Source organism: Dermochelys coriacea, chromosome 2 (genome assembly GCF_009764565.3).
Source record: "Dermochelys coriacea isolate rDerCor1 chromosome 2, rDerCor1.pri.v4, whole genome shotgun sequence".
Classification (NCBI taxonomy): domain Eukaryota; kingdom Metazoa; phylum Chordata; order Testudines; family Dermochelyidae; genus Dermochelys; species Dermochelys coriacea.
The window spans coordinates 28167441-28193648 of NC_050069.1; the positions used below are offsets into that span (position 1 = coordinate 28167441).

The 26208-nt window shown below is 38.9% G+C and overlaps 2 protein-coding genes across 6 annotated transcripts in view; one reads left to right on the forward strand and one right to left on the reverse strand.

The window, feature by feature from the left end:
• Positions 1 to 26208, forward strand: part of TRPS1 (transcriptional repressor GATA binding 1) — a 263286-nt gene that overhangs the window by 27076 nt on the left and 210002 nt on the right. For 2 of the 3 annotated variants that reach the window (XM_038389249.2, XM_038389250.2), the window contains exons 2-3: positions 18431 to 18589; positions 21527 to 22455. In XM_038389249.2, coding sequence (XP_038245177.1) covers positions 18553 to 18589; positions 21527 to 22455 — 966 coding nt within the window. In that variant the 5' untranslated portion in view covers positions 18431 to 18552. The remainder of the gene's footprint in view (positions 1 to 18430; positions 18590 to 21526; positions 22456 to 26208) is intronic. The other variant, XM_038389253.2, reaches the window with a different exon arrangement.
• LOC119850755 (actin, muscle) lies at positions 1126 to 26098 on the reverse strand. 3 transcript variants are annotated; one of them, XM_043507413.1, is made up of 5 exons: positions 25364 to 25367; positions 18136 to 18143; positions 16757 to 16762; positions 8736 to 8744; positions 1126 to 2388 (listed from the first exon to the last, which is right to left on the reverse strand). In XM_043507413.1, coding segments are annotated over exons 3-5 (528 nt in total). In that variant the 5' UTR covers positions 16758 to 16762; positions 18136 to 18143; positions 25364 to 25367; the 3' UTR covers positions 1126 to 1870. The 3 variants fall into 3 exon arrangements, with proteins under 3 accessions (XP_043363348.1, XP_043363346.1, XP_043363347.1); XM_043507411.1 differs by lacking the exons at positions 16757 to 16762; positions 18136 to 18143; positions 25364 to 25367 and adding an exon at positions 26093 to 26098 and having other exon boundaries at positions 1126 to 2439; positions 8736 to 8747; XM_043507412.1 differs by lacking the exons at positions 16757 to 16762; positions 18136 to 18143; positions 25364 to 25367 and adding an exon at positions 12545 to 12548 and having other exon boundaries at positions 1126 to 2439.

The following is a 26208-nucleotide window of genomic DNA, read 5'->3' on the forward strand; positions in this document are numbered from 1 at the left end:
AGGCTTGGCTCAGCAATAGATTTTTTTGAAGGTAGTGGGATCCTTTCATGATCTGCTTAGAACTGGTACTAATCAAACTCTGGGAGCCCTGATATAATTTCACATCTGCCTGAGAGTACTTGAGAATTTACGAAGACAGACAGTTGGAATGAATACATGCTGAACAATGCTTCATGGTAGGGTACAGAGCTTTGCTACCACTAGGTTCAAATCTAACATTTTCATATCTTATTGATGACAAGTTATTGCTACATGGTGACTGTTGGACAGTCTTGATTCCATTGCTGTCAGATGTGCCCACAGTCCGATAACCACACTCTAGCTGGCTCCCAGCGACGACTTCGTTGGTCATTTCAGCAGAGAGACCAAGAATTGTCAATAAGCTGTCTTTCAATCTTCAGACCTTGTGACCTGTGCTGTACCTATTCTGCATGCAGAGGTCTTGAGTGTCAGTATCTTTCACAAGTGCTAAAAAAACAAACTGTCACTCCACATATTAAAAGTATCTCCATGTAGTAAAATGAGATGCCAAAAAAATCCCACCAAAGCTAAAAGCATTGGTTATTAAGAAAAATATATCACAAATGAATATTTTTAATTGATATCAGTGCAGCAGAAAGAAAGAGCAATAGCTGTATATCTGATGAAGTGAGCTGTAGCTCACGAAAGCATATGCTCAAATAAATTTGTTAGTCTCTGAGGTGCCACAAATCCTCCTTTTCTTTTTGCGGATACAGACTAACACGGCTGCTACTCTGAAACCTGTATATCTCTGTTATTTTTGAAGGAACCTCATAACAAGTGATCATAGTGTTTACAAAACTGTAACCTGAAGAAACAGTGTGAAAGTTGACCAGTTCAAAATGAAATGTACTATAAGCATTTAAAGAATCATCAAGATTTTATCAGTCCACGTACATCAAGACTCCTCTGCTGAGCCACCAGCTGTCATCCCTGTCCCTCCTCTCTGTCAGCTTACTAAATTCTGTTGAACAAGCAATGTATTGCAAAAGCCCAGTGAAACTGGATAGCTCAGGACCTTGTTTTTTTTTTTTTACTGCATCGCTTTATTTTCCCTTACACAATGATGTATTAGGCATTATAATTTCTCAACTTCAGGATGACTTACAAATTTTGGTTTTCTACTGTCATGTGAGAACATTAAGGCAACATACAAAAATCTTACATAAATTAAACTTGGTGTAAAATTTACATGTGTAAATGCAAAGTTGCAGCAACTCAAGTTGAGTAACTTTTGCCCCAAGGATGTTCTGCTGGGATACAGGAGGGGAAAGAAAATGAAAACTGGTTCATAAGGCTTGGATGTAATGTTTTCCAGCCTTGCTAGAACGGCAGCAACAGGAGTAAGTTCTTTGATGAACTCCTACCAGCCGCTATACCAAAATCTGGTATACTTAGCGCTTTGTGTATTGGAAGTCTGACCTCAAATACCCTGTACAAATCAGTCTCAAGCCCTGCAGAGTTTAAATTAGGTGCCACTAATCAATATTAGCCAGCTACCAGAACTACAGTGTCACAGGCAGATTCTCTTCCACAAATACAAGTTAACCCTAGCATTTTGTCACAGGAGTGATGGCACCTGTACCAAGGTTTAGATCAGATATGTACAGGGTATTATGCTAAAATGTACACCAAGGGACCGTTAACTTGAATACAGGGTCAAATCAGTGACAGCTCAATCCAGCACCGATCTTTGTCTCAGATACAGACTTTCCAAGGGCAAGTTTCTTTTGAAGGAAGACATAATTCCAGTTTTGTGAGGCTAGCATGAAGTGTATAAATTTGCCCAGGCAAACATATATTAGTGAAAATTCATGCAGCAAATGCTGTGCATCTACTAGCAGTCTATTTAGAAGCATTTATGGTGGACAGTGGATGGGCCAGACTCATCATATTCCTGCTTGCTGATCCACATCTGCTGGAAGGTAGAGAGGGACGCCAGGATGGAACCACCAATCCAGACAGAGTATTTACGTTCAGGTGGAGCAATAATCTTAATTTTCATTGTACTGGGTGCCAGAGCTGTGATTTCCTTTTGCATTCTGTCAGCAATTCCAGGGTACATTGTGGTACTCCCAGACAGTACTGTGTTGGCATACAGGTCCTTTCGAATATCTACATCGCACTTCATGATACAGTTGAAAGTGGTCTCATGAATGCCACAGGATTCCATACCCAGGAAGGATGGCTGGAAGAGGGCCTCTGGACACCTGAACCTCTCATTGCCAATGGTGATCACCTGACCATCAGGCAGTTTGTAGCTTTTCTCTAGGGAGGAAGATGAAGCAGCAGTGGCCATCTCCTGTTCGAAATCCAGTGCAACGTAGCACAGCTTTTCCTTTATGTCACATACAATTTCCCTTTCAGCTGTTGTGGTGAAGCGGTAGCCTCTTTCTCTCAGCATCTTCATGAGATAGTCTGTCAGGTCTCGGCCAGCTAAGTCCAGACACAGGATGGCGTGGGGCAGAGCGTAACCTTGGTATTGAGAGGCAAGTAGGATCCTGGCTCCATTGAAGTCAGTGGTAAAACTCCCATTGACTTTAATGGGGCCGGGATTTCACAGTTTTTTAATCTCCAAGGGCCTGATTCAGAGCCCATTGAAATCAACAAAAAGGCTTCCATTGACTTCACTGGACTTTGGATCAGGCCATTGCCTTTGGCTGAACACCAGATTTGTTTGTTAGTGACCAGAAGTCACTTGGTATCTGTTTAGTGGCCGGTGTGAAGTGGATAGGAAACTAAACTTACTGTCTCTAGACATGGTCTGTCCAAGTCATGACTGAGGTCAGATAATGTCAGTTAAATAATTTATTCAAATATTTTCATGTTTTAAAAAATCATCACATTTTTCCCATTGTTGAGCTAGCTCTAGTTGAGGTGCATTGGCAGGGCAATGAGAGGAAGCTTGCAGTGCTGTGTGCTTTATATTTTCTGTTCATAAGTAGAACAGTAAAGAACTAGCAGTCCAGTACTAACTTGCCTTTATAAAAAATAGAGATTTGCAAGAGCTGTGCTGAGTGTGATGCAACTTACTCACACTAGTGAGAAAAGCTGGCAAGTCTAAATTTGTGGATCTTGTTCTTAACACAAGCTTTCAATGTGATACCTGTAATGTTACAGATTAAAAAAAAATTATATGTGATTATATTTCCTTCACCTTAGTGGAAAGATTGGTCTCTTGAGGCTAGTTGCTTGACCGGAGATGCAAAAAGTAACTCAGAAAAAAAAATAGAAAAAATTATTGCCACTTACACTTAAGCAAAAACATTTTGCGTATGTATTACTACAAAAGAATGGCAGGGTTGTACACACTGGAGGAAAATATATGTGTTTGGTCTGTTTCGAACGGTTGCGGAAATTCTGTGCAGTGTGCCACTCTGCTCAAACTGGTTCATGTATCCGTTTTGTTAGATGCACCAAATGTAGCTGTATCAAATTAAGATTCTAGTCCATGATGTGACTTTCAGAAAAGTTTTTGTTTGGGAGTGGTAGTGGGGAAGGCATGTAAAATATAGATGGCAAAGCTTCCAATATGGTTTATATTAAACATTGTTATTATTTATAGGACATCAAAACGTAATTAGTGCTTTGCAAAACACAGAGGAAGACAAGGCCTCTTCCCTCAAGAGCTTACAGTTGAAACAGACAGGCCGCACAATTCGACAACAAAAAAACTGGCTGAGTATTACAAAGCAGTGGGAGTTTTTTGTTTTGTCTATGAATGGCAGTTGGGTTGGGAGTTAGGAGCACAGGGCTGTTCTACTCCTAGACTGGTAGTCTTGGCTAAATTAGTTCACCTTCCTGCCTCAGTTTCCTCATGTGTAAAATGGGGATAATAACACTTACCAACCTACCTCTCATAAGAGTTGTGAGGGTTAATTAGTTAATGCCTGTACATCACTTTGGGTGCACCTAGTGCTATAAAATGCTACGTATGATCATTTTAGGGGTGAGAAGAGTTGATACATATAGCAGGTTTCAGAGTAGCAGCCGTGTTAGTCTGTATTCGCAAAAAGAAAAGGAGTACTTGTGGCACCTTAGAGACTAACAAATTTATTTGAGCATCGCATCCGATGAAGTGAGCTGTAGCTCACGAAAGCTTATGCTCAAATAAATTTGTTAGTCTCTAAGGTGCCACAAGTACTCCTTTTCTTGATACATATAGCATAACTGTGTTACTGGCTCCAACCATTCAAAAATTAGAGTCAGCCCCACTCAGAAAATCATGAAATTTATCTTAATAATCATGAGACTTAAAAAATAATTTTTGGAGTTGTCTTTATTTTCCCTCTGGGTTGTGAATCTTCAGTGTTTGTTTTCAAGCTTTCCTGTGCCACTGAAGGCTAGAGACTTTTTTTTTTTAACTGAAAGTTGTCACTCTCCTATAATCATTTGACTCCAGGAGCTTGGACTCTAAGAAAATGACACAATATTGTGAAAGTTTTCAGAGTAGCAGCCATGTTAGTCTGTATTCGCAAAAAGAAAAGGAGGACTTGTAGCACCTAAGAGACTAACAAATTTATTTGAGCATAAGCTTTCGCGATGAAGTGAGCTGTAGCTCACGATGCTCAAATAAATTTGTTAGTCTCTAAGGTGCCACAAGTACTCCTTTTCTTTTTGCGAATATTGTGAGAGTTGGCAAACCTGCGTGAGACTATTTCTATGTGTGGTGTACTAATATTAGTAGGCCTCACAGAAGTAGGAATCTGAATAAGGGGAGAGTTAATCCTTGGTTTATCATGTGCCATAGTGGATATTACACAAACCATATATTCGCGGAGTGGGAGCTCTTTTTAGAAAAAAATCTTTCTATTTTAGGGGTGCATATCGCCCACATTATTGGAGTGTCTGAGCACCTCACAATCTTTCAATGCATTTAGACTTGAACTTAGATTCGGTGAGGTAGGGCAGTGCTATTATCCCCATTTTAAGATAGGCATTTGAGGCACAGAGAGGCTAAAAGAAGCTCAAAGTCACCCAGGAAGTCTGTGGTGTAACAGGGTGTGTGGTGGAATGCAGGTTTCCAGAGTCTTCGACTAGTGCCATAACCACTGGCCCGTCCTTATTTTTGTAATTAAATTATATTTTATGAAAGCATAAAAATGAAATGATAAAAAGCAAAAAAAAAAAAAAAAGCAATGCCAGACCAAACCAGAGAGAAGTGTGCCCTTTATTTCAGGAAAACTCAGAATGCTCTCAGGAAGCCTAGGCAAGACACAAATAATGTGTTGCACCCAGCACTGGAGCTCCTGCACCGATTGCAAACTGAAATGTAGAGACCAAACTTCTGGAACTCTGCATTGCTGGGATGTGACTGTAGAGCTGTGCACACAGCACACACTGAAGCCCTGTACAGCATTGTTGACTAATGTCTTAAAACTGGTTTTCTTTCTGAGTGTTTTCATTACTTTCTCACTTTTGTTAACCCTTGAATATTTATAGTTACAGGAAGCAGTGCAGCGAAGGTGTAAGGAAACCCCTGTGTAGTGCTTTCTTGTGGGTTCTGTTAATCCGGACTTCATAGTTATTCAGTACAGTTTTGCTGTATGAGCTTGCACAGTATGTTGACCATTTGTCTAATCCTGATTCCTAAATTAATGACACTTCTTCACTTTTTGAGATTGCATTATAGTGTTCGCTCACCGGCCCCAGGAGAAGGAGACATGACTTCTTTTTGACCAGTTCAGGGTCTGACGTGAGCATGAATATGGCACTGTAAAAACATGATAGAATGGGAATATGGCCCTGGGAAGACTTTCAAAGGCTGATTAACAGCTGTTTGCTTGTAAAGAGGATTACACATGTTAGCCGTGAAGCCCTAAAAGTACAATTAAACACGTGTACTTGAAACACAAATAAAAATTCTAGACCTCACGCAAACCCTTACCCTGACAAGTCTGTGGTTAAAATGAAAGGGATCTGTCTTTTGTTATCCTTTCCTGTGCTGTATGTAATGTGCAAAATCAACGTGTGCAGTGCTTTCCCCGCCTCGCATATACTTCTTGGGAGGGGTATCAAACTCCAAACAGAGTATGAGCTGAGAATTATGAAACTTTGGGCAAACACACTACCCATTTTTGGGTTTTGGTAGATCTTGATTTCATTGCCTGCCATGGGCTTACTCTCGCACACTGTCAGTCGGCCTATTGCTGTGCATATGTTTTTTCTGTTGTCACACCATGTGGTTTTTAATAGGTTTCCCAGGAAATCACTGCAGTATTTCTGCTATAATTGAGCTTCAAGTCCCTGCAAATCTTCTGTTGTCTTCTCTGCTATTCAGATAATCCTACACACAAGATCAGATGTAAGTATAAGCAGACTGCCAACATGGCAGATCTGTCACAAAGAAGAGAACTTCCTGCAGTGGAGATAGCACCTCAAGTGTTCTGCAGGCTAACCATCTAACCCTGTATTTGATTGGCATTACTGAAGCAAGAATACCACCTTGTTAGCAGGCACAGTGGGAACAATACATGGCTATGCATACGTGCATCAGCATGCATCTAGCGTGAATCTTAATAGCAAGCTTCCTGGCCACAGATGTTGAACTGTTCAAATCTCTTGAACTTCATTGGATAAGGTTCAGGGAAGATGCCAGAGCTACAGTCATTCAAAGACAGGTTAATAGAAATCCAAACATAATACTATAGCTTTTAGAACCATAGGGGCTCCTTTTTTTTTGTCTAGTATATTAAAGCCTGCCTGGGGATTGTGTGATTCATGTATGATAGAGAGAGAAGTCTTTTGGGGGGAAAAAATCTCCACCCTTCTTTTGGTGTGTGCAGTAGATTCTCACAGGCGTGGTTGTGCAGGAGACCAGAATATCATATACAGCACTCATGCAGACTGCACTTTTGTGACTACAGAGTGTATGTATATTTAATCTCTCTATGTGATAAATTTATGTATGCACTTACACTTTCGTGTCTTACACACTTACACACAGTTGTCTTATGGCATTAAGATTTTATCAGCATGAATTTAGGCTGTTCATATTATTCACAAATGGGGAAGCTACAGATGAGTGATGGTGGTAGTTCCCAATCCCTTTGTGCTACACTATTATATATTCTCTCTGTGCATAATATTTAAATTCAGTTAGTCCAGTTTTCATCTCTCTTTGCTTGTAATGAATGCATGAATCCAGCTGTACCAGGTAAGGAGGGAGAAGAAAATTATAGCTAAAACTAATCACAAAAAAGTATTGTAACTATTATGAAATAAAGTTTCTATAGATAAAATATCACAGATTTAAGGTCCTCTGTCAGTTAACCAAACAATTCTAGAAGTTGGACTCTCTCTTTTAATTTCTAATGGTATAAAGATCACATATTCAGGCTGCATGGTTTATCAGCTGTAAGTATTAAAGGACTAATTATTGCCCGTCCTTTACCTGCACATTGTTGTGGGGATGAGACCTTTTTTTCTGCCAGTTCTTAAAAAAATGGTAGCTGTTTGAAAGTGCTCAGAGATTTGGAAAACTTAGAAGTAGTCCCATCAGAGATGGATTAGTGGGCAGAGTGCAAACAACAAAAGATTATTGAATGGCTGGCACCTATCTGATCAGGATGATATGACAGAGCCTCACTCAACCGAATTGCATTTGGCAGTTTTTGTGGCTCAGCCGCTATCTTGTGGCATCTATGCTGAACTCAGCTTCTCCACCTAATAGACTGAGTTAATTTGTAGCCTGGATCTTGGGGTACATCCCAAATTCCTTTGCAAGAGTTGCAACACTACTTCAAAGGAGGTGCTGTTGTAGCCTATGCAAATAATGTTCAGGATTTTCTGAGACTGAAGGGGCCAGTGAACCTAGAAATTGCGTTAGTAAGTGACTTGCTGTATTTGTGAGATACATCCCAGTGCAATTGGATCACCTTTATATCATTGCTGTATATTTGTTCAATCTGGAGAGGTACTGAACTAGCTGGGGAGGAGGCAAGAAAACAACTCTAAGGAGGGAGAATGGAACGGAGTGGTAAGGATTGCTGTGTGTGAAGAGGTTTTTTGTGAGAGTTAGGGCATAAGGAGGGGTGAAAGGTGGTGTTTGTTCTGCTCAACCATTTAAAGAAAATGATTTTACACACACACACACTCACAAAATGAAGTACATAGAACTTCTGTTGATGGACTATAGTTATAGCTAGTCTCCTTGGACTGAAAAAGTGTCCTCCAGTGGACATAATTATATCCAATTTTGGTCTCTCTGTGCTCATTGGACTACAGTTTCCACTTAACCTCAACCCGAGTCAGTAAGCACCAGTGGTGGTAATGTTATGTGTGTGTATATATATTGCGGTGTGGATTTTGCAACCTGTGTTGTCTTTACATTTGTGGAAATAACATATTTAGCTCCCAGAGAAATCAATAATTTTAAATCAATTTTTAAAACTTCTTTGTATCTGTTTTATGATCTTGGCAGATTACCAGAGTTTAAATTAAAGTTCTGTATTGTAGCGGGTAATGTGAGGACTTTTGGCACTATACCCCTTTATGCAATAAAGAATTAAAGCCAGGAGCCAGAAATCTTCTATCAAGAGCTAAAAGCTAGATTCATAAAATCACTTACTCCAGTATTATGAGATTTTTCCCATGGAAAGTTCATGTGGGAGTTGGGCTGAAACTGATTCAGAAACACTTTTTCCCCCCCACTCTATATATTCTTCCAGCAATCAGTAAGCTGAAGTTGGCATCACTTGCCATTGGAAGGACACAAGAGCACACTGCTTGAAGCCACTGTAATAACCATATTACATGTTTAGAGCAGAGTTTTTTAAGAGTCTGTGTTTGCTTTGCTTCCCCAGAAGAACCAAAACGGTGCTACAGAAATTATATACTGTATTGAAAACACACACTCTATTTAACCCTGAGGAGGGCACCCACTTCTTCACCTTCTCAAAAATTCTTCTCTGTCGTGAAGCATCTTCATAACCAAAAATTACCATGGCTGTATGCCCCCTCCTTCTTCCCCCAAAAGTATGTTACTGATTTAACTGATTAAGGAGAAACCACCTAACAGCGAACACATTTCTATTCCCTTTGACTGCTGTGTTTCTCTAAGAAAGTGCTCTGGTTTTTTCGCGTTAGTATGGGTGCATTGTGATATGTGCTACAATGGAAATTCTTTTCCAGTCGATAATGCTGATCCCAAATGCAAAGTAGCTCACCAGTATCTTGGCTAAAACTAATATTGGGTTCCAATGTCAGCTCTCTAATTTCTGACAAATGGCCAAGCTTTCTTGATTAGGCATAACTGCTGTTTTATGTAGGGAACACACAAGCCAATTTTTTGTTGTGGTTCTGCTGCTGTTGTCCCCCAGTTACAAGGGAGAGTTGGGTCATTTGTGCCCACTGTAAAAGCAGAATCTGACTTATTTGTATTAATGTAGAGTACATTTTCACAAGGGACATAAAATATAAAATGGTATAATATAATGCTGAACAGGCCTCCCTCCTTACTTGACACCCAGATCAAATAGAGCTGAAAATCGTATCAGTCATTGCCATACCAAGATCAGAGTTAATAGACGATTCATTCCAAATGGATAGAAAATCTTTATATCGATTGCCAAACTTATCCCATTTAAAAAAATCTAAATTCTTAAATCTATTATGAAATAAAACAGTCTGTGATGGGAATGTATGGCTATGGGATATATGTTAACTCCCAGCATGTGGGGAAAATAATTGGAATAGGGGAACTTAATAGTTTTGTAAACTTTGTGTATGTAGATCCATTATTTATATATATATAAATATTCAATTTGCTGATCAAAGCATCAAAATAACTTTTAGATTTAATAATATCTCCAGTTAGTATTAGCGTATGGAAAGCCTGGAACAGCATTAGCTACTCATGCTTACCAACATTACTCAGCCTATAGATTTGCATTTTTGTTGTTTTAAAAGAACAGATAGAAAAACTAATCTTCTGTCTCCCCTTCCCCGCATTCTCTGAATGTGAGTTCTCTTGAGCATGCTCAGGCAAGACTAAAACTACACAGTAGGGGAATATCAGAAGCTTTGAAGGTGCAGCTCAGTTTGCATAAGCCCCCTAAACAAGCTACCAAAGTCAGCTCTAATGTAAGTGGGTTTAACTCCCATTGCCCTCACTTGTCCTATCCATACATTTTGTGTCTGCAAGCCCAGGTCAGCAATCTTGTAAGAAGGGGTGGTTTTGTGAGCTTTTTGGTGCTTCTGCTGGAAAAATACCATGAGAATATCCTTTCCCGTGGCATTTTGCCATTTCTGCTTCTGGTTCAGGCTGGATATAGGAAAGATACAGAAGTGAACAGTATCTCCTTTAAAAAAAAAAGGAGTACTTGTGGCACCTTAGAGACTAACAAATTTATTTGATCATAAGCTTTCTCCCCTTTGTCTCCTTCTCTCTCTCCACTTTTGGTCTGTCAGGAATCCCACCCTTGATACCCTTTTTGTTTCTTTCTTCCACTCCCGTCTTCAAACTGAATTTAGCTGAACTTTTATGAAATCTCAGCCAATACTCATCCCGTTCTTCCCTTACTTCCTTTCCCCACAGAAGGTTTTGTTTCAGTTTGGGTTTGGGGTAAAAGTTTGGGTGTGATCTTATTTTATCTGTGCCAATTCATCCATCCCTATCTAAAAGCTTCCTCCAATTTATTTTTGAGTTTCTTTGCTGCTTTAATTTTTTGTTTCCCGGTTTTCTCTCTTGGATTCTCAAACTCATCAGATTTTGGAGACAGTCTTTTGGTTTTGTCTGAGTGAGCAATTTCATCTGATGCTTGTTTTTTGTGACTAGCAGGTGGCACATGCACAGGGAGCAGCCATGGGCCTTAATCCTGGTCCCTTTGAAGCCTGTGGGACTTTTGCCATCAGTCCATAGTGTTCCACAAGCCAAAAGAACAAACGAGTCACTCCCATCCATACCTGATTTCTGACAGCCTGGGAACTAGGTCCTACCCTGTGTCTCTGCATTGCAGTGTGCAGTACCTCTGCCAAATCTCTCAAGAGTCCAGTTCTGCGTCACTTGCAAATCCCAAACACCCATTGTCTTTAAAGGGAGTTTTGGGTTAGCAAGAAAAGTGGGCTTATTCCCTGGCTGAAAAGAACAAGACTTCCACTTAGACTGACACACGTTCTGTAATCTTGATTAAAAAAATGAGTGAAGTTATTGTTTGTTTCATTTCATCTTGGATGGCCTGCCACCAGCTCAGACTTAATATAGCCAAAATTGAGATCTTATCTCCTGAACCATGTGTGTTTCCTCTTAACTCTATTGCTGTTGACAATGCCTTCCTCCCTGTTTATGTGCAGTCTTGGTGATATCTTTGAGTCCTCATTTTCCTCTCACACATACATGCTCTCACTGGACCTTGCTGGCCATTCCTTAAACCATAGCAAAATCTCCTTTCTTCCTTTTAATCCCTATGGGAAAAATACTTGTCTATGTCCCCATTATCTCTGCCTCGCTTACTTTAAACCTCCTGTCTTCTACCCTGCCTGATCTTCATATTGCTCCCTTTTAATATATCCAAAATGGATCAGCAAATATCTTCTTCGCTGTTCAATCCTGCCATGGGACTCCCCTATTCGAATTGCACAACTGGCTCATGTATCAAATTTAAATTTCTCGTCCTTGCCTTAAAAGCATTGTATAGCTCTGTCCTGGCCTGTGTCATGGATCTCATCTTTTATGATGTTAAACTGATGAAGAATAGGGGAAAAATAATGAATTTAAGGTCAATAGCAATATAAAGTTGAAAGAAAAAAGCCCTCAGCTGTAATTGTTTTCGATAATGGCAATATACCATAATCTGAGTTACGACTACTAATATTCTACTGCTGTTCCCTTGGCCCATCAATATTTGTAGATTTGTTACATTATTATATGCACAGTAATGTACAAATATATATTGTACTCATCTCTGAATATTTTGGGTAACACATTTTTCAAAATGACATGTGCAATTAATTCCTGAATCTGTCTTTCTTTCTATATTCATATGTGACACTGTTTTTGAACTATCTTAACGTTGTCATTTGGGAATTTTACAGTTATGTTATGATTTTGTGTATCTAATTACTCTTTTGAGGATATGGGATATTACAGAATTAGAGGGGGTTCAGAGACAGGCCAGGAGAATGATTAGGGACCTGGAAAAACTTTTGTATGAAGAGAGATTTGAAAAGATAGTGATAGGTTACCCAAGAGAGGAACATGATAAAAAGATGTAAAACAGTGAATCATATAGAGATTGTATATTCGAATCTTCTATTCATCCTATGCAAGAACAAGGAAAAATTCTGTTAAATTTACAGGTGGCTATTCAAAGTTGATAAAATAAATGCTTTTTCACACAATACATAATTAGACTGTGGAACATATTACCACAAGATACTACTGAAGTCAGATCATAATAGAACTGAAAAAGGTATTAGAGGTTTATATGAATGTCAAGAATATCCAGAATTATAATAGCAAATACTAAAACATAAAAAAAGTTATGTAAGGTATATAATTCTCATGCTTCAGAAAATAAGCCACCGTCTAACTACTGGTTGATAGGAGGAAATTTTTCTTATGGGCAGTTTATTTCATAACTGTCCACTGCAGGGTTTCTTGCACCTTACTCTGAAGCATCTGTCATTGGATACTGTTGGAGGTAAGATACTGGACTAGAAGAAACTCTGGTCTCATCCAGTCAGGTAATTCCTATGTTTCTATAAAATATATAATTTTTGCTAAATTAATAAAATAACCAGTGAATTCAGTGTGGATGGCTGGGCTGTGCCTGCCATGGTGGAGCTAAGTCCTGTTACAAAGGCAGTTGTTTCACTACTGTGAACAATCATTTTGGATTTACTCTGCAGTAAAATAACAGACTGGGGAGCACACAAAGCAACATCAACACATAAAACTTAAAACACCTTTAATACACAGAGCTGGTGTTAGACAAATTGAGAGCAGAGAAGCAGAGGTACAATATTCTCAGAAAGCATGGCCTTTTTATTCTGTTTTGGAGACTAATTTACATCCAAATAAAATGCCAGTTCATCCCATAACTGTCATGATAAATTGAAGCATTTAGATTTTTCCATGAGGTGCTCTTTCTGAACCTTATTAAATTACAAGAGGTTGGCCTTTTGCCCAGTGCTGGCTTGAAACTCTCTGTGCTGAAATACGGACAGGAGAGTGAAATGGGCCTGGGACTCTGGAGAGCTGGGTTCTGTTCCTAGCTCTGCTGCTGACCTGCTGCATGACACTGGGCCAAGTCACTTCTCTTCTCTGGCGATCAGTTAACCCATCTGTAGAATGGAAATAATACTACTTTGTCCACCTTATAGAGTTATGTGAGGCTTAATTGATTAGTGTTTGTGAAGCACTTGAAGATCCATGGTTGGAAAAGAGTGCAAAGCTGAACTAAAGGAAAGGGCTAACCTGTCTGTTTTTCAGGCATATCCATCCTCGATAAATTAACAGTTCTTGTTAAAAAAATACTTAAAATTGTTAAAAACAAAATATATACAGGACAGTAAGGCAGATTTTTTATTACAAAAGTAATAGTTTTGTTACTGTACATTTAGCTGGGAGATAACAAAAGGTCCAATTGTACATCCCTGATTGGCAAATTTCCTTTTGACTTCAGTGGAATTTTACCTGAAATTGAATGTAGGATCATGCTGATCGTAAATTTTAAGTGTAATGAGCAAGCTTTGGATCAAAGACTTAAGCAAAATGTTTTCAAACTGCACTCCTAAATTCTCTGAAATCAGCAAGCTAAATAGCATCTATTTTATCCCATAGAAAAACTTAGATTTTGTGCAGTGGCTAGAGGACTATTAATGTGCGCTGTGCTCTGAAGCATATGCTAATAGAAAACATTGTTTTCGATTAATATGATGCGAATTAATAGGAGATTTATTTGATAGCACTTACTACCTCAACAGGATTTAAGATGTCAAAGACATACCTTTCAAGAATCGTGACTGATCAATGCAGGGAGAGCAAATTTAAATGGGAATGAACAAGACAGCATAGCATGTAACTTTTTTCTTTTTTTAAACAAAGTTTGAAACGTTTAGTAAAGAAATGAATTTGATGATCAGTGTTTGTACTGGGCGCCTGAAAAAGGGAGGGAAGTCCAGCTTGGTGGTTTAGTAGCTCTTCTGCCATTAAGAACTATAAGCAATATATTTATCGGCAGCCTTGAATTTTCTAACTCATTTATGCAATCACAATTTAAGTGGTGCATACAGAATATAGAGTATCAAGACAGCAAGTCTCTTTAGACCATTGAACAGAAAAGTTTTTACAAAATAATTTTTTGATCCTGCAGATCTTTACTCATGTGAGGAGCTGTAATTTATTCAAAGCAGTTACACACACAAAGGACTGGTCATGTTATTTCAGGTTTGTAGGATCAGGCCCTAATATATTAAAAGTCAGCTTTGGGGCCACTTTGCTAGAGCCATGACTTGTCTTGCCTTGCCTTTCTTCCTTCTTTCATGTTTTGGGGCACTGATACAAAAGGGAAGGAAGTGCTCTTGAGAATCAGTGGGTTGTTTGTGAATAAGTCTATTCTGCTATCCTTCTGTTCAGAGCCTGATGCTTGAATTCCAGGTGTAAAGAGGTCTGGAACTCCTCTTTCCTCTCAGTAGTGAAGCGTTAAGACGAGGTGTTAATTGTTCCTAATCAGTCTCTGTGAGAGCAAGAGAGCAAAGCTTTCTAGGAAACATAGTATATTGCTGCCTTTCACTGGGCATGATAGGCAAAGGCTTGGTCTACGTTAGCATCTTACGTTGGTAGAACTACGTTGCTCAGGGGTGTGGAAAATCCACACCCCTGAGTGACGCAGTTTTATTGACCTAACTCCCACTGTAGACAGCGCTGTGTTAACGGGAGGGCTTTTCTCGTTGACATAGCTACAGCCTCTTGGGGAAGTGGGTTGCCTACACCCATAGGAAAAGCCCTCCTGTCGGTGTAGGTAGCATTTCACTGAAGAGCTGCTTCAGCACCCCTGCAGCCTTTTAAGAGAAGAGAAGCCCAAGGAGGAGGGGACTTGCATTCTATAAACAATTCCCTTCCAACTGTTAAGTGAGAGAGTCTAAAGGAGAACTAAAGCGGCAGTATGCATTAAGGAAATTGCAAAGATCCTGGGGCTTTAGACAATACCTGAGATTTCCCACATGCTATTTATACTAGTGTAACCTTCACTTAATGTAAACATGGGACAAATGCTGCCCTGATTTACACTTGTGCAATTCCATAGAAATCATTGGGGTGGCACAGGGCCTATGTCAGGGCAGAATTTGACTCAAAGTATCTGCTGAAGGAGAGGAGTTTTTATGCTTATTAGGATTCAAAAATATAAAAGATAGATGCTCTCTAGGTGCTCTTTGTTGACCTTCTGATCATAATTGTTGCCAGTTTGGGCTGTTGAATATGGACTGGGTGGAAAGTAAATTCTAAGGTTGAGGGGTCCTCATGGGGGGCACCCTACTGGAAACTGTTTTTCCTTTGACTAGGGATTTCCAGCCTGGGAGTACTTATTGATCATAACTACAGCAGGAGGAAGAGGGAGAGAAATGGCCTGTTAGGTAGGAAGGCTTCAGCCCATTTCGGACTTTATATAGTTGGGCAGAACAAACACCTTTAACAAGACGTCTAAGTTGTTGTGTTTTTGTTGTTTGTTTGTTTGAATAAAACCCAGCCTACAGTGTTTGTAGTATCTTTGTGTGGAATAATCTCCCCCCACCCCCTTGGAGATGAGGGAGAGAAAAAGAAAACCTCAGCAACATTTTCCAGTGCCACTGCAGTGGTGAATGTGAGCATCCTGGTAGAGTAGATGATCATGTTTCATGGTGAGGTGGAGTGTCGGAAGATATCAAAATACATGTCATTCTTCCTTGCTTTACAAGAGAATGCCAAACCAGTTCCAAAACCCCTGCTCTCTTATCCAACCCAACAATCCAAACCAGTGTGAATGTATGCTATTCCAAAGATAAAATTCATTTTCTAGCTATCAAGGTGTTATCAGAACTGTTATGAGGAAAAAAGTTCAAAATGTTTTGAAAATTAGTCTGACAGTCTCCTTTTAATAATAGCGCATTTCCAAGCCCATCAGACAGTGTAGGCTGGAACTCCACAGGTCTTTTTTTGTGGTTGTAATGATTTTTGAAATAATACTTTGTGCTATATAGCAGCTTTTAGTAGAGGCTCACAGAGAGCTTTACGTCCATTATTTAATTAAGCCTGGCAATACTTATGTGAGGTAGGTAACTATTAGGCATATATTAAGCTGAGACATTGAGAGTTTACTGACTTTTGCTGCATTGTTTTGGCAACATGTCTGTTGTTTTAGCTCTGTGTGTGTGTATGTGTGTATGTGCATAATTTATATATGTGTGTCTGACACATTGGTGAATAACATAATTTCCACTGTTCCTTGACACAGAGATCCTACTGCATGCTGTTAAAGGTCAATATATTTTGAATTTCTAGGATGTCCTGGCATAGCTAAAGCCATAGTGTTCATAGGTCCCATCAACTTGCCTTCTACTTATCTACCTGTGCCCCAAATACCATACTAGTCATTGGTATATTACAAATTTCACACATCTTTCCAAATCTGTTATTGTAATATAAAGAGCACACGAATAAAATCTGGCCTGAAGTTTAGTGCCTTTATAATAATCACATAACTAAAATGTGTATATCAGAGGTAGACTCAAGCTAAATCTTACATGGAGAGCCTACTGTCTGCTTTGAGTGCTTTTTACCCTGACATACAGCTGCCCTGTTAAATACTGTGCAGTCGCATTTATCAGGAACAAATACTTGATAATGTGCTCTTCAATCTAGCAGAGAAAGAAAGGTATAACATAATGCAGTGGCTTGAAGTTGAAGTTTGACAACTTCAGACTGGAAATGAGGTGTAAATGTTTAACAGTGAGGGTAATTAACCATTGGAACAATTTACTAAGGGTTGTGGTGGATTCTCCATCACTGGCAATTTTTAAATCAAGATTGGATTGCTCTTGGGATTATGTTGGGGAAGTTCTAGGGCCAGTGTTATACAAAAAGTCAGACTAGATGATCACAATGGTCCCTTCCCTTGGAATCTATACATCTGTGAATTTACCCACACTGACATAATCATATTCAGCTTAACAGGAAACAGGTTTTAGGCGGAAAGGGGAACAATACATTGTTCTGGGGCAATGTAACCATGAGTCTGTCAGCTGAACTAAGATGACTTGTATCTGCAATATCCTGATCTCTAAATTCTTAAATTAACTGGTAAAATCTCTAGCTGGTGAAAGTTGCTCGAGTACAGATTTTCCACAAAACAATTATGGCCCAGGTAACGGACAGTGCATACCTCCAGAGTCAGCGTTAACGTTTTTAGTTCAGTCTGAAAAACAATTTCTTTCTTTCCCCCTTGCAGGGGAGGCATGAATAACTATTACTGCGGTTTAAAAATAAAAGCACTTGTGAGGGCCTCAGATGCTATTGTGATGGATACGGGGACATATAAGTACCTAGATAGACAACTCATCATCTTCAGGAAAAAATCAGTGACCAACTTTGAACCCATTTGATCACTTTACATTAATTTATATTTTCAAGGCTACCTCACTCCTCCCCTCCCCCATGAAAATAGGATAATGAAGGGCCACAGGCTTGTAGAACCCCAAAACCCAGTTCTGCACACTACCTTACTCAAAGGCCTGATCCAAAGCCTGTTGAAGGCAGTTTCCTTGATTTCAGAGGGCTTCAGATCAGGCTTTAAATCTTCACCTCCAGTGATGAGCAGGTAGTTCAATCTCTATGCACATTTAGCACTTAGTCTCTTTGCTGAGACTGTGAACAAACTTTTCTGTCATTGTGACTATGTTTTTGTCATTTGGACACTTGCCCACTAGCAACTAAATTAATACTACTTAGATTCATTTTATTGTGGGACAGTATTCAACCAATAGATGATGACTTTCAGTCACTGCCAGCATGGGCTGGGTTTGAACCACTGAGCTGGTATCTAATTACCAGTCCCTTTAAAGCCATACAGTTCCCAGCAATGTGGAATATATGTTAATTTATAAAAAAAACATTTAAAGCGTTTTTTGCTAAACAACATCTCCAGCTAGATTTCAACATCTGTTTTACATTCTTGGGTGAAACTGACATCTGAGACAATTTAATGTGATAGCACAATCTCTGTGTGCGTGTGTGTGCGTGAGAGAGAGAGAGAGAGATGTAGCACTTCTCAGGCTTGACTGAAGTACAGAATAGCTTGCTGCCATTCTTGGTATAGTGCCCAGTGACGATTGCATGTGAATATAAAATAGGCATAATAATGTTTTTAAGTAAAAGTAACATTGTGAATGCATAATTTAGGAAGGAAAACCTTTGTTTTGTTTTGTTTTGCAGATGTACAGATCAGCTCTCAAAATGTCTTCTGTGTCTTCCGTGCATCTTCTAAGACAATTGCATTAGCCCTCCTGCTAGTTGACTAATAGAATTAATAATTGTAAAAAGCATTCTAAAGCCACATGCCTTATGAAGTCAATGCTGGGTATGATTTTACAAGTATGTGATCCATTTTTTCAAGTGAAAATGTTAACTGAAAAAGTTCTTGGCACACAATAAAACATTGTGCAATCTGTTATTTGTCTTAGAGATAATAATTTGAGTGGCTCTATTCTTCCTGTATCTAACTTAAGACTTGCTAGTGGATGGTTTCCTTGATTTAAAAGTACTGCAAATGTGCTTTTATTTACATAATATGTCTTTCTGAAAAATTACAGTGATGGAATTCCAGTAACAAGAAAAGTATTTCTTTTCTAAGGGTTCTCTAGAATAAATACCAACCAAGTAAATCACAGAATATTTAAAAAATAATCTTGCATAGAGCTTGAGAACAATCTCTATTTATATGAAAATTTTCATATTTTTATTGACTATAAAACACAGCATGGAAAACTCCCTTAAGCAGAAGTAATCAGTGTTGCCTACATATGCATATGGCCCCACAGACATGGAAGTTGAGATTGAACACAGGACATCTATATCTGGAGTCCTATCTAGTAAGGCTGCATGTAGCCCCAATTTTCTTGGTGTTCTTGCGTGGGTGGGGATTCTTTTAGAATGTCTTTCATTTTGTCTCCCTCTAATTACATGAATATTACAAGGCCCCAAACTCTCCTTATCTACCCAAAGAACCAGTTGCAAAAACATTAAAAAACAGAAATTCAGCCCTGCTTAATTTTGAGCTAAGAAAACATCATGATGTTCTCTTATTAGACCTCTGGCTTCTTCTTACCTAACGCAATTGATGTTCCTTTTTAATTTGCCCATGGGTTTCAGTGGAAGTATGATTATTTTACAGATCGTTTAGATTGTGTAAGCAGGTGCCAAGGAAACATGGATTTAGAAAGACACCTAGCATAGACCCTGATCCTGCAAATCATGTAAGCATATGTAACCATCAACATGTCAGAAGTCCCATAGAACAGCAGTAATACCATTAGTCAATGGTACCCAGATGCTTCAAGTTGGGCACATGCTTACATGTTTTGTGGGGTTGGGGCTGTATTGCTTAACCTGCCCTCGCTGTATCAAGAAGTATTTCTGTTGTTACAGTCCTGACTAGTGACTGACTTAATTGTTCCAGTGTTATTTATTTATTTTTTCAGCACATGTATGAATTGGCAGTTGTGATCTAGTTGAAAGAGGAGAAGGCATTTGGTTCACAGGCATGTTTGCTTACTAAAATAAGGAATTGCACTAGAGTGTTAAGAAACCAATTAAGACCACACGGAATGTCCGTATGTGTGTAATATGAGTTAGCACTGCATGTCAATTTAGTCTCATTGCAGACAATGCTGCCTGTGAATCAGCTCAGCTGTAAAGACAACAGAGCCCTAGGCACAAGGGGAACATTTTCCATGAGAAGTTGTCTTTTTTTCTCAATGTAGTACACACTGCCCTTTCATGTGGAGCAGATATAAATAGAAGGAAATACAGATGCTGATTCCTTTATTTTACCCTCTGGCCCCAGCCCCCCTTGTCTAGGTATTGTTTTGAGAAGATCATCCTACATTCTAGGAGGTCTGGATATGGCACCATTTGAAAAGCATCAGCACTGCTCTCAAAATTGCCAGGGGGCCCTCTGCTCACGGAAAGATGTAATGTAGCACTTACAGTCACTGTTGGTCTGGGAGCCGATGATCAGGTTTGAGTCTCCGGCTTGGCTCTCATGTATGTTAGTGCAGTCTGCTGCCACTAGACCACACACCATTTTGCAGGGGGAAAACAACCACCATTGTGTGCAGCACTGGCAAAAAGAAGACCATAGAAAATACTGTAGAACATCTGTCTTCTACACGTAGTCAGCGTGTGAACACAAATTGATCAAAGCAGCTGCTGATGAGCATCCTAATCCAGAGCCCATAAATGCACTGTGCAAGAAGGTATCATCTTTAAAAAATTCCTCAAGGGTAATCACAATTGCCTATGTAGTGCATCTGCGTTGGGCACCCTACTTATATATCACAGTCACCGTTCTTTCAGACCATTCCCTTTTCAGTTAGCAGTAAGTCATCAATGTTAACCTCTTACTTTCTGTATCATCACAGTTTCCATATAGAGACCTGGGAGGTATGTCTTCCTACTTGGCAGTACTGGTAATGCCTGAAGTTAAGATTCAACAGATATACAGAAAAAGATTCAGATGGTTAGACCTACTTCACCTCCAGGTGTTTCCCGGATAGACCTGTAATCAAGCAAAACAGTGAAGTAAAATTTATGGATTCAGTTTTGTAAAACTTTACTCACATTTGTAGTCCTACTGAAATCTGGCTCTCCCTATGTGGCACATAAGACTACTTGCATGAGTAATAGTTTTCAGGACTGGAGTCTAGTATTTCACTTTAATCTAAGTTGCAGTTTACAAGGGTACAAAGGGGAAGCTTTTGCTAAGAAGCAGCAGATATCTGTTTAGGAAAGATAACTTCCCTAAAACCTCAAAGTAACTTGCTCACCTAAATCTGATACCTTTATAATAGGCTGTTCAAGTACTCCTGGCTATGTGTGGTAGGCATATTTCTGCTAAACTATACTTTGTCTAGTTGTGAAATGTATTCACATTAGACCACAAAGGCTCCACCCCCCTCCGTATACTAAAATGATTTTCAGGAACACATTCTTTAAAATTCCTGCTGGCTTTAACTGACCATTATTTTCGGAAAAGGTAATGAAACCTTTAATTCACTTACTCTGATGGAAGTTAGATTTTCACAGATTTTAAAGGAATTTTTGTAATTGAGTGCACTCAAAAAGTGGCCAATTTTTTTTGTATGTTTCCATTTTGCTACATAGACTAACTAGCTAAAATCTGTTTGACAAAAACTGTTTCTTCAGGTTTTATATATCTATATATTTTAGAATGCTGAAAAAATGCCAGGGTTACAATCTACTCTATATTTCAAATAATTACATAATTTTTTTGTCTCTCTTTTTTGGCAGATATGGTCCGGAAAAAGAATCCCCCTCTAAGAAACATTGCTAGTGAAGGTGAGGTACAGACCCTTGAGTCTACAAGTACTGAAAACGAAGAGTCTGGAAGGAAAAAAGAATTTTCTGCAGATCAGATGCAAGAAAACACTGATCAGAGTGATTCTGCAGAGCTAAACAACAAGGAGGATCTTTGCCTGCATATACAAGAGCCATCTTCCAGCATTAAAAAAGACTTAAAAAGCTCAGTGTTGAGTGAAAAGGCTGGCTTCAATTATGAAAGCCGCAATAAGGGAGGAAATGTTCCGTCCTTTCCTCATGATGAGGTGACAGACAGAAATATGCTGGCTTTCTCATCTCCAGCTGTTGGGGGAATCTGTGAGCCCTTGAAGTCTCCTCTAAGATCAGATGCAGATGACACCCAAGGTGTGGTCTTCACCCCATCAGGAGATCCAGTGGAGACAGACAAAGAGCACCAGACATCGCCAAAAGCTACAGATGAAACCGTGCAAGTGCAAAGCAGTCAAACTGATGGCCAAGGCTCAAGTCCGGTCCCAGTGGCCTCAAAAAACCCACAAGTGCCTTCAGATGGGGGTTTAAGGCCGAACAAATCAAAAGCAGATTTGTCAGCAAATGATAACCCAGATACAGCGCCTCTGTCTCCAGAGCTTCAGGACTTCAAATGCAACATCTGTGGTTATGGTTACTATGGGAATGACCCCACAGATCTCATCAAACACTTCCGCAAGTACCACCTAGGACTGCACAACCGTACCAGGCAGGATGTGGAGCTTGACACTAAAATTTTGGCTCTCCACAACATGGTGCAGTTCAGCCACTCCAAAGACTTCCAGAAAGTCAACCGCACTGTGCTTTCAGGAGTGCTGCAGGACATCAATTCCCAAAGACCTGTCTTACTAAATGGGACTTATGATGTGCAGGTTTGTATTTTCCATATCCCTATGCCACCTCCTCATACATATGCTTCTTGCAAAGAAATAAATGGGGAATGGGATAGGCACCCCGGGTGATTATAAAGCAACTCCTACTTCCTTATCATAAAATAGCATAATTTAAGTATCTCATGTAGCCTGCTTAAATCACAGGACGGCTTAGATCCATTCACGCTTATTGTATTTAACATTTTATTTACCCATTGGTTGCTATAAATTAACAAAATTGTTATGCCGATGAGGGGACAGGATATATTAAGTCAGTATTTTTGGAGATTCACTTTAAATATGGTTAAGTAGTAACTGGCTTTCCAGTCATAGGCTTTCTTGTATATAGTTTAGTCTTTGTGATAATGAATAGTAAAAGATTTTAGTTGGCAAACAGGCAACTTAGAGTAATCATGTCTGAAAGCTTCTCTGTAGCAGAGAGAGAAAAGAAAAAAGAAAATAACTGTTTAAAATAACCAGATGGACACTAGAATGTAGCTGCAAATTAAAAGGAACTACAGGTCTGTGGCTGTTGGGAGTCAAACCTTTGCTTATTGATCTTGCAGTCTTAGAGAACAGAAAGTGGGACACTAAAGTGATCTAGTGCTAGAGCAACTGAGTTATAGTTCTGCACAATGGGAAACTAAGACTGGGCTGTAAAAGTAACAGTCAATAATAATATTCACACTGCAGTCCAAATTAATATGCATATAAAGGTTGGGCTGTTGCCTCAGCTAATAATTTTTTGATCTAATTTTTAGCATTGATGCTACTGCATTGTCTAATATGAAGGATAAAAATTGTACATTCTTACCATAAAGAATGGATTGAAAAGATTGTCTCATGTTGTCCACTATGTTAGTTATTTGAACCTAGACAGAGATATTAATGTTAACATTTTCTTCGTGTAAAAACCGATAATCTTAAAATCTACATTTTACTGATTTAAAAAAATATTTTAATCCCCTTTATGAATGATCTGTGATGAGCACTAGAAGGCCTGTATACTCTTCGACCTACAAATTCACTTTGGAATAAAAATCATTTGGATCAGTTAGGAACAGAGATCACAAGTAAAATGAGTTCAAATGTCAACCCAATTTCAGGAGCATGTTTACATCAGACGTGATGCACTGACCTGGTACTAATTACCAGACAGAATTCCAAGAAACATTAAAAAAGAGAGAGAGAGAAAGAGAGAGAAGTGCAGTAGTAGAAATATTTAGTAATACCTGCAGAGACTACTGTTGTTACAAGGAGATAATTCAGATAGGAGGTCAAGATGGCAAACCTCTCACCTTAAGGAATACTTAGAAACAGCACCACTACTCAAGCACTTGTAGCTTTTTAAGCTACTTAACTTTTTTCCTCTCACTTGGTGAAATTCTACAAAATCTTTTTGTGGAGCGGCAAATCAAATCAAGATTATTATTATGCATAAAAGCTACAGTCTTTGAACTGCTGTCTTATTAAAAGATCACTTCACTGTCTTGTGTCAGATGCTCTCTCCTGTCAAACTGTGATTAGAAAGCAAATACGTGATTTAGATGAAAGAGGATAGAAGTGAATAATGTCAATGTGAAATGGTGGTTTATAATTAGCACGTAATATGATGTTAATACCTGGATTTTCTGCTATAGTTTCAGTTTGCTGACTTTGGGGCAGCATCTTAGAGCAACTGATCCATGCTGTCAGGAATACGTTCACACAGGGACAGCTAAGGCATACAGCACAGAGGAATTTGAGTTTCTAAACACACTTTCATTTTCCCCAAACAATTATTTCATTAGGTCTTTGGTTATTTATAGGAAAGTTTATGCTTGATTAGAGTGAGCTGGACACTTTTCCTATGGAGTATTTTCAGAAATAAAACAGATGTGTGAGCTATCTCAGTTTGAACTGATAGAACTAGAACTAAAACAGCTGAACCTAGACTATACTTGTCTACTAAGCCCTGGTAGTAAGATACTGCAGGAAAGAAAAAACATTAGGAAACAGCATGTAGATAATCAGTTGAGATCAGTCTTCTCTCAGACCAGAAACATGTTTGAAAATAGAACAGACAGCCTATACAATGCTGCTGATTTTAAAGGAACAATTGGATCTGGAAACTTAACTTTTTAAAGAGTGCTGATTTTCTCTGCCCAAATTGGGAAGAGAAGATTAAATAAGCCTCTGTGCCAAATACTATACTTCATCACTTACACATACACCAGATGTTGATGCAGAACATGTCAGAAGATATGTAACTGATTAATATTTTCATGCTTCACAATTCTGAACAGCTTTGCTACATTCATAAACATTCTAAAAGGACATCTGAAATTCCCCTTTGCACCCACACATTTGTGTTGCTACCATGTCTGTTTCACAAGGGCTTGGGAAAATGTTGAAGTCTAATACAAGAGAATGGAATTGTATTAGTTAGAGCTTGAATGCCGTTTTATTAGAAATTGGTTGTCAGTCAAAGACTCCTACATTCTAAGAAAGAGGAACTGCATATGAATAGTAGTAGTTCATCAAAACAATCTGCTTAAAATTCTGATATGGTCTGAGGAAAAAACAACAAACCCCTCTGTAATCAAAATTAATTTGAAATGCTAGTGGAATGGGATTAAGGGCTGATTTATTGATGCAACTGCACTTAACAAACTGTTCTGTTGTTGTTAGGATGGAGGTAGTTAGGGATTTATGATGTTTTAGGCAAGGAAGATGGGTACAGAAGCTAGAGGGTAGGTATTAGCACAGCCTCACATATTTAATCTGTCTCATGGTGATTAGTCAGGTTTTGTGCTATATGAAGGTTTCACCAGTGGGGATTGCTACTGACTCTTGAACTCTGTGTATATAAGGCCTATTTAGAAAAAAAACAATAAACAAAAAACAAACATCCCTTCCCCCCCAACACACACCATAGAAAAAGGAAAGAGAATAGAGAAAAATCCAGTATCAGTTCTTAGACTGATAATGACCAGGTCTGTTTGCAAGGGTTTGTGGGGGGGAAAAAGATCAAATCTCTTTTGAAACATATCACACGAGCAACACCTGCCTCTGTGCAACCTTCTAGAAATATGTTTTTGTTATCCTACTTTCATCCCCAAAATACAGGTGCACATATGGCTTCAAGTCCAGGTATACAAGCTCCTTTATTATTTCTTGTATAAAACAGTGATTTTGTGAAGTAAGGATGTACATAATTCAGACCATAGAACCTTGTGGTCTTACTGCTGTGTAGGCTTTGACTTGTCTAGAATATTTAATGAAGAGGAAGATGTCTTTGGCTTCTTTAGAGATGACATGTAATTTGGGGAGGCAATTTTTACATGCTTTGTCCCTCCCCCCCCCTTTTTCTTTAGTTCATTGAGATACATCTAGTTTTATAGGATTGGGTACATTCTGTTGAGCAGTTTCTGGGAGGTTAATACAATATGGATTTTAGAAAACATTTGTTAGCACATGTCTGGCAAAACAGCAAAGTGCCTTATCAGCTTTATGCGGTTATCAGAGTGATATCTTCCCAGGGGATAAATGGAGTGCTCAGTTTTGCTGATTTCCATTTCATTAATTTCTCCTCTAATTTTGCTAATCTCCACTAGTCTTGGTAGCCATTTTGTATTTGTCAACATTCCTTCCCCACTCTGAACTCTAGGGTACAGATGTGGGGACCTGCATGAAAACCTCCTAAGCTTATTTTTACCAGCTTAGGTTAAAACTTCCCCAAGGTACAAACTATTTTCCTTTTTCCCTCGGACT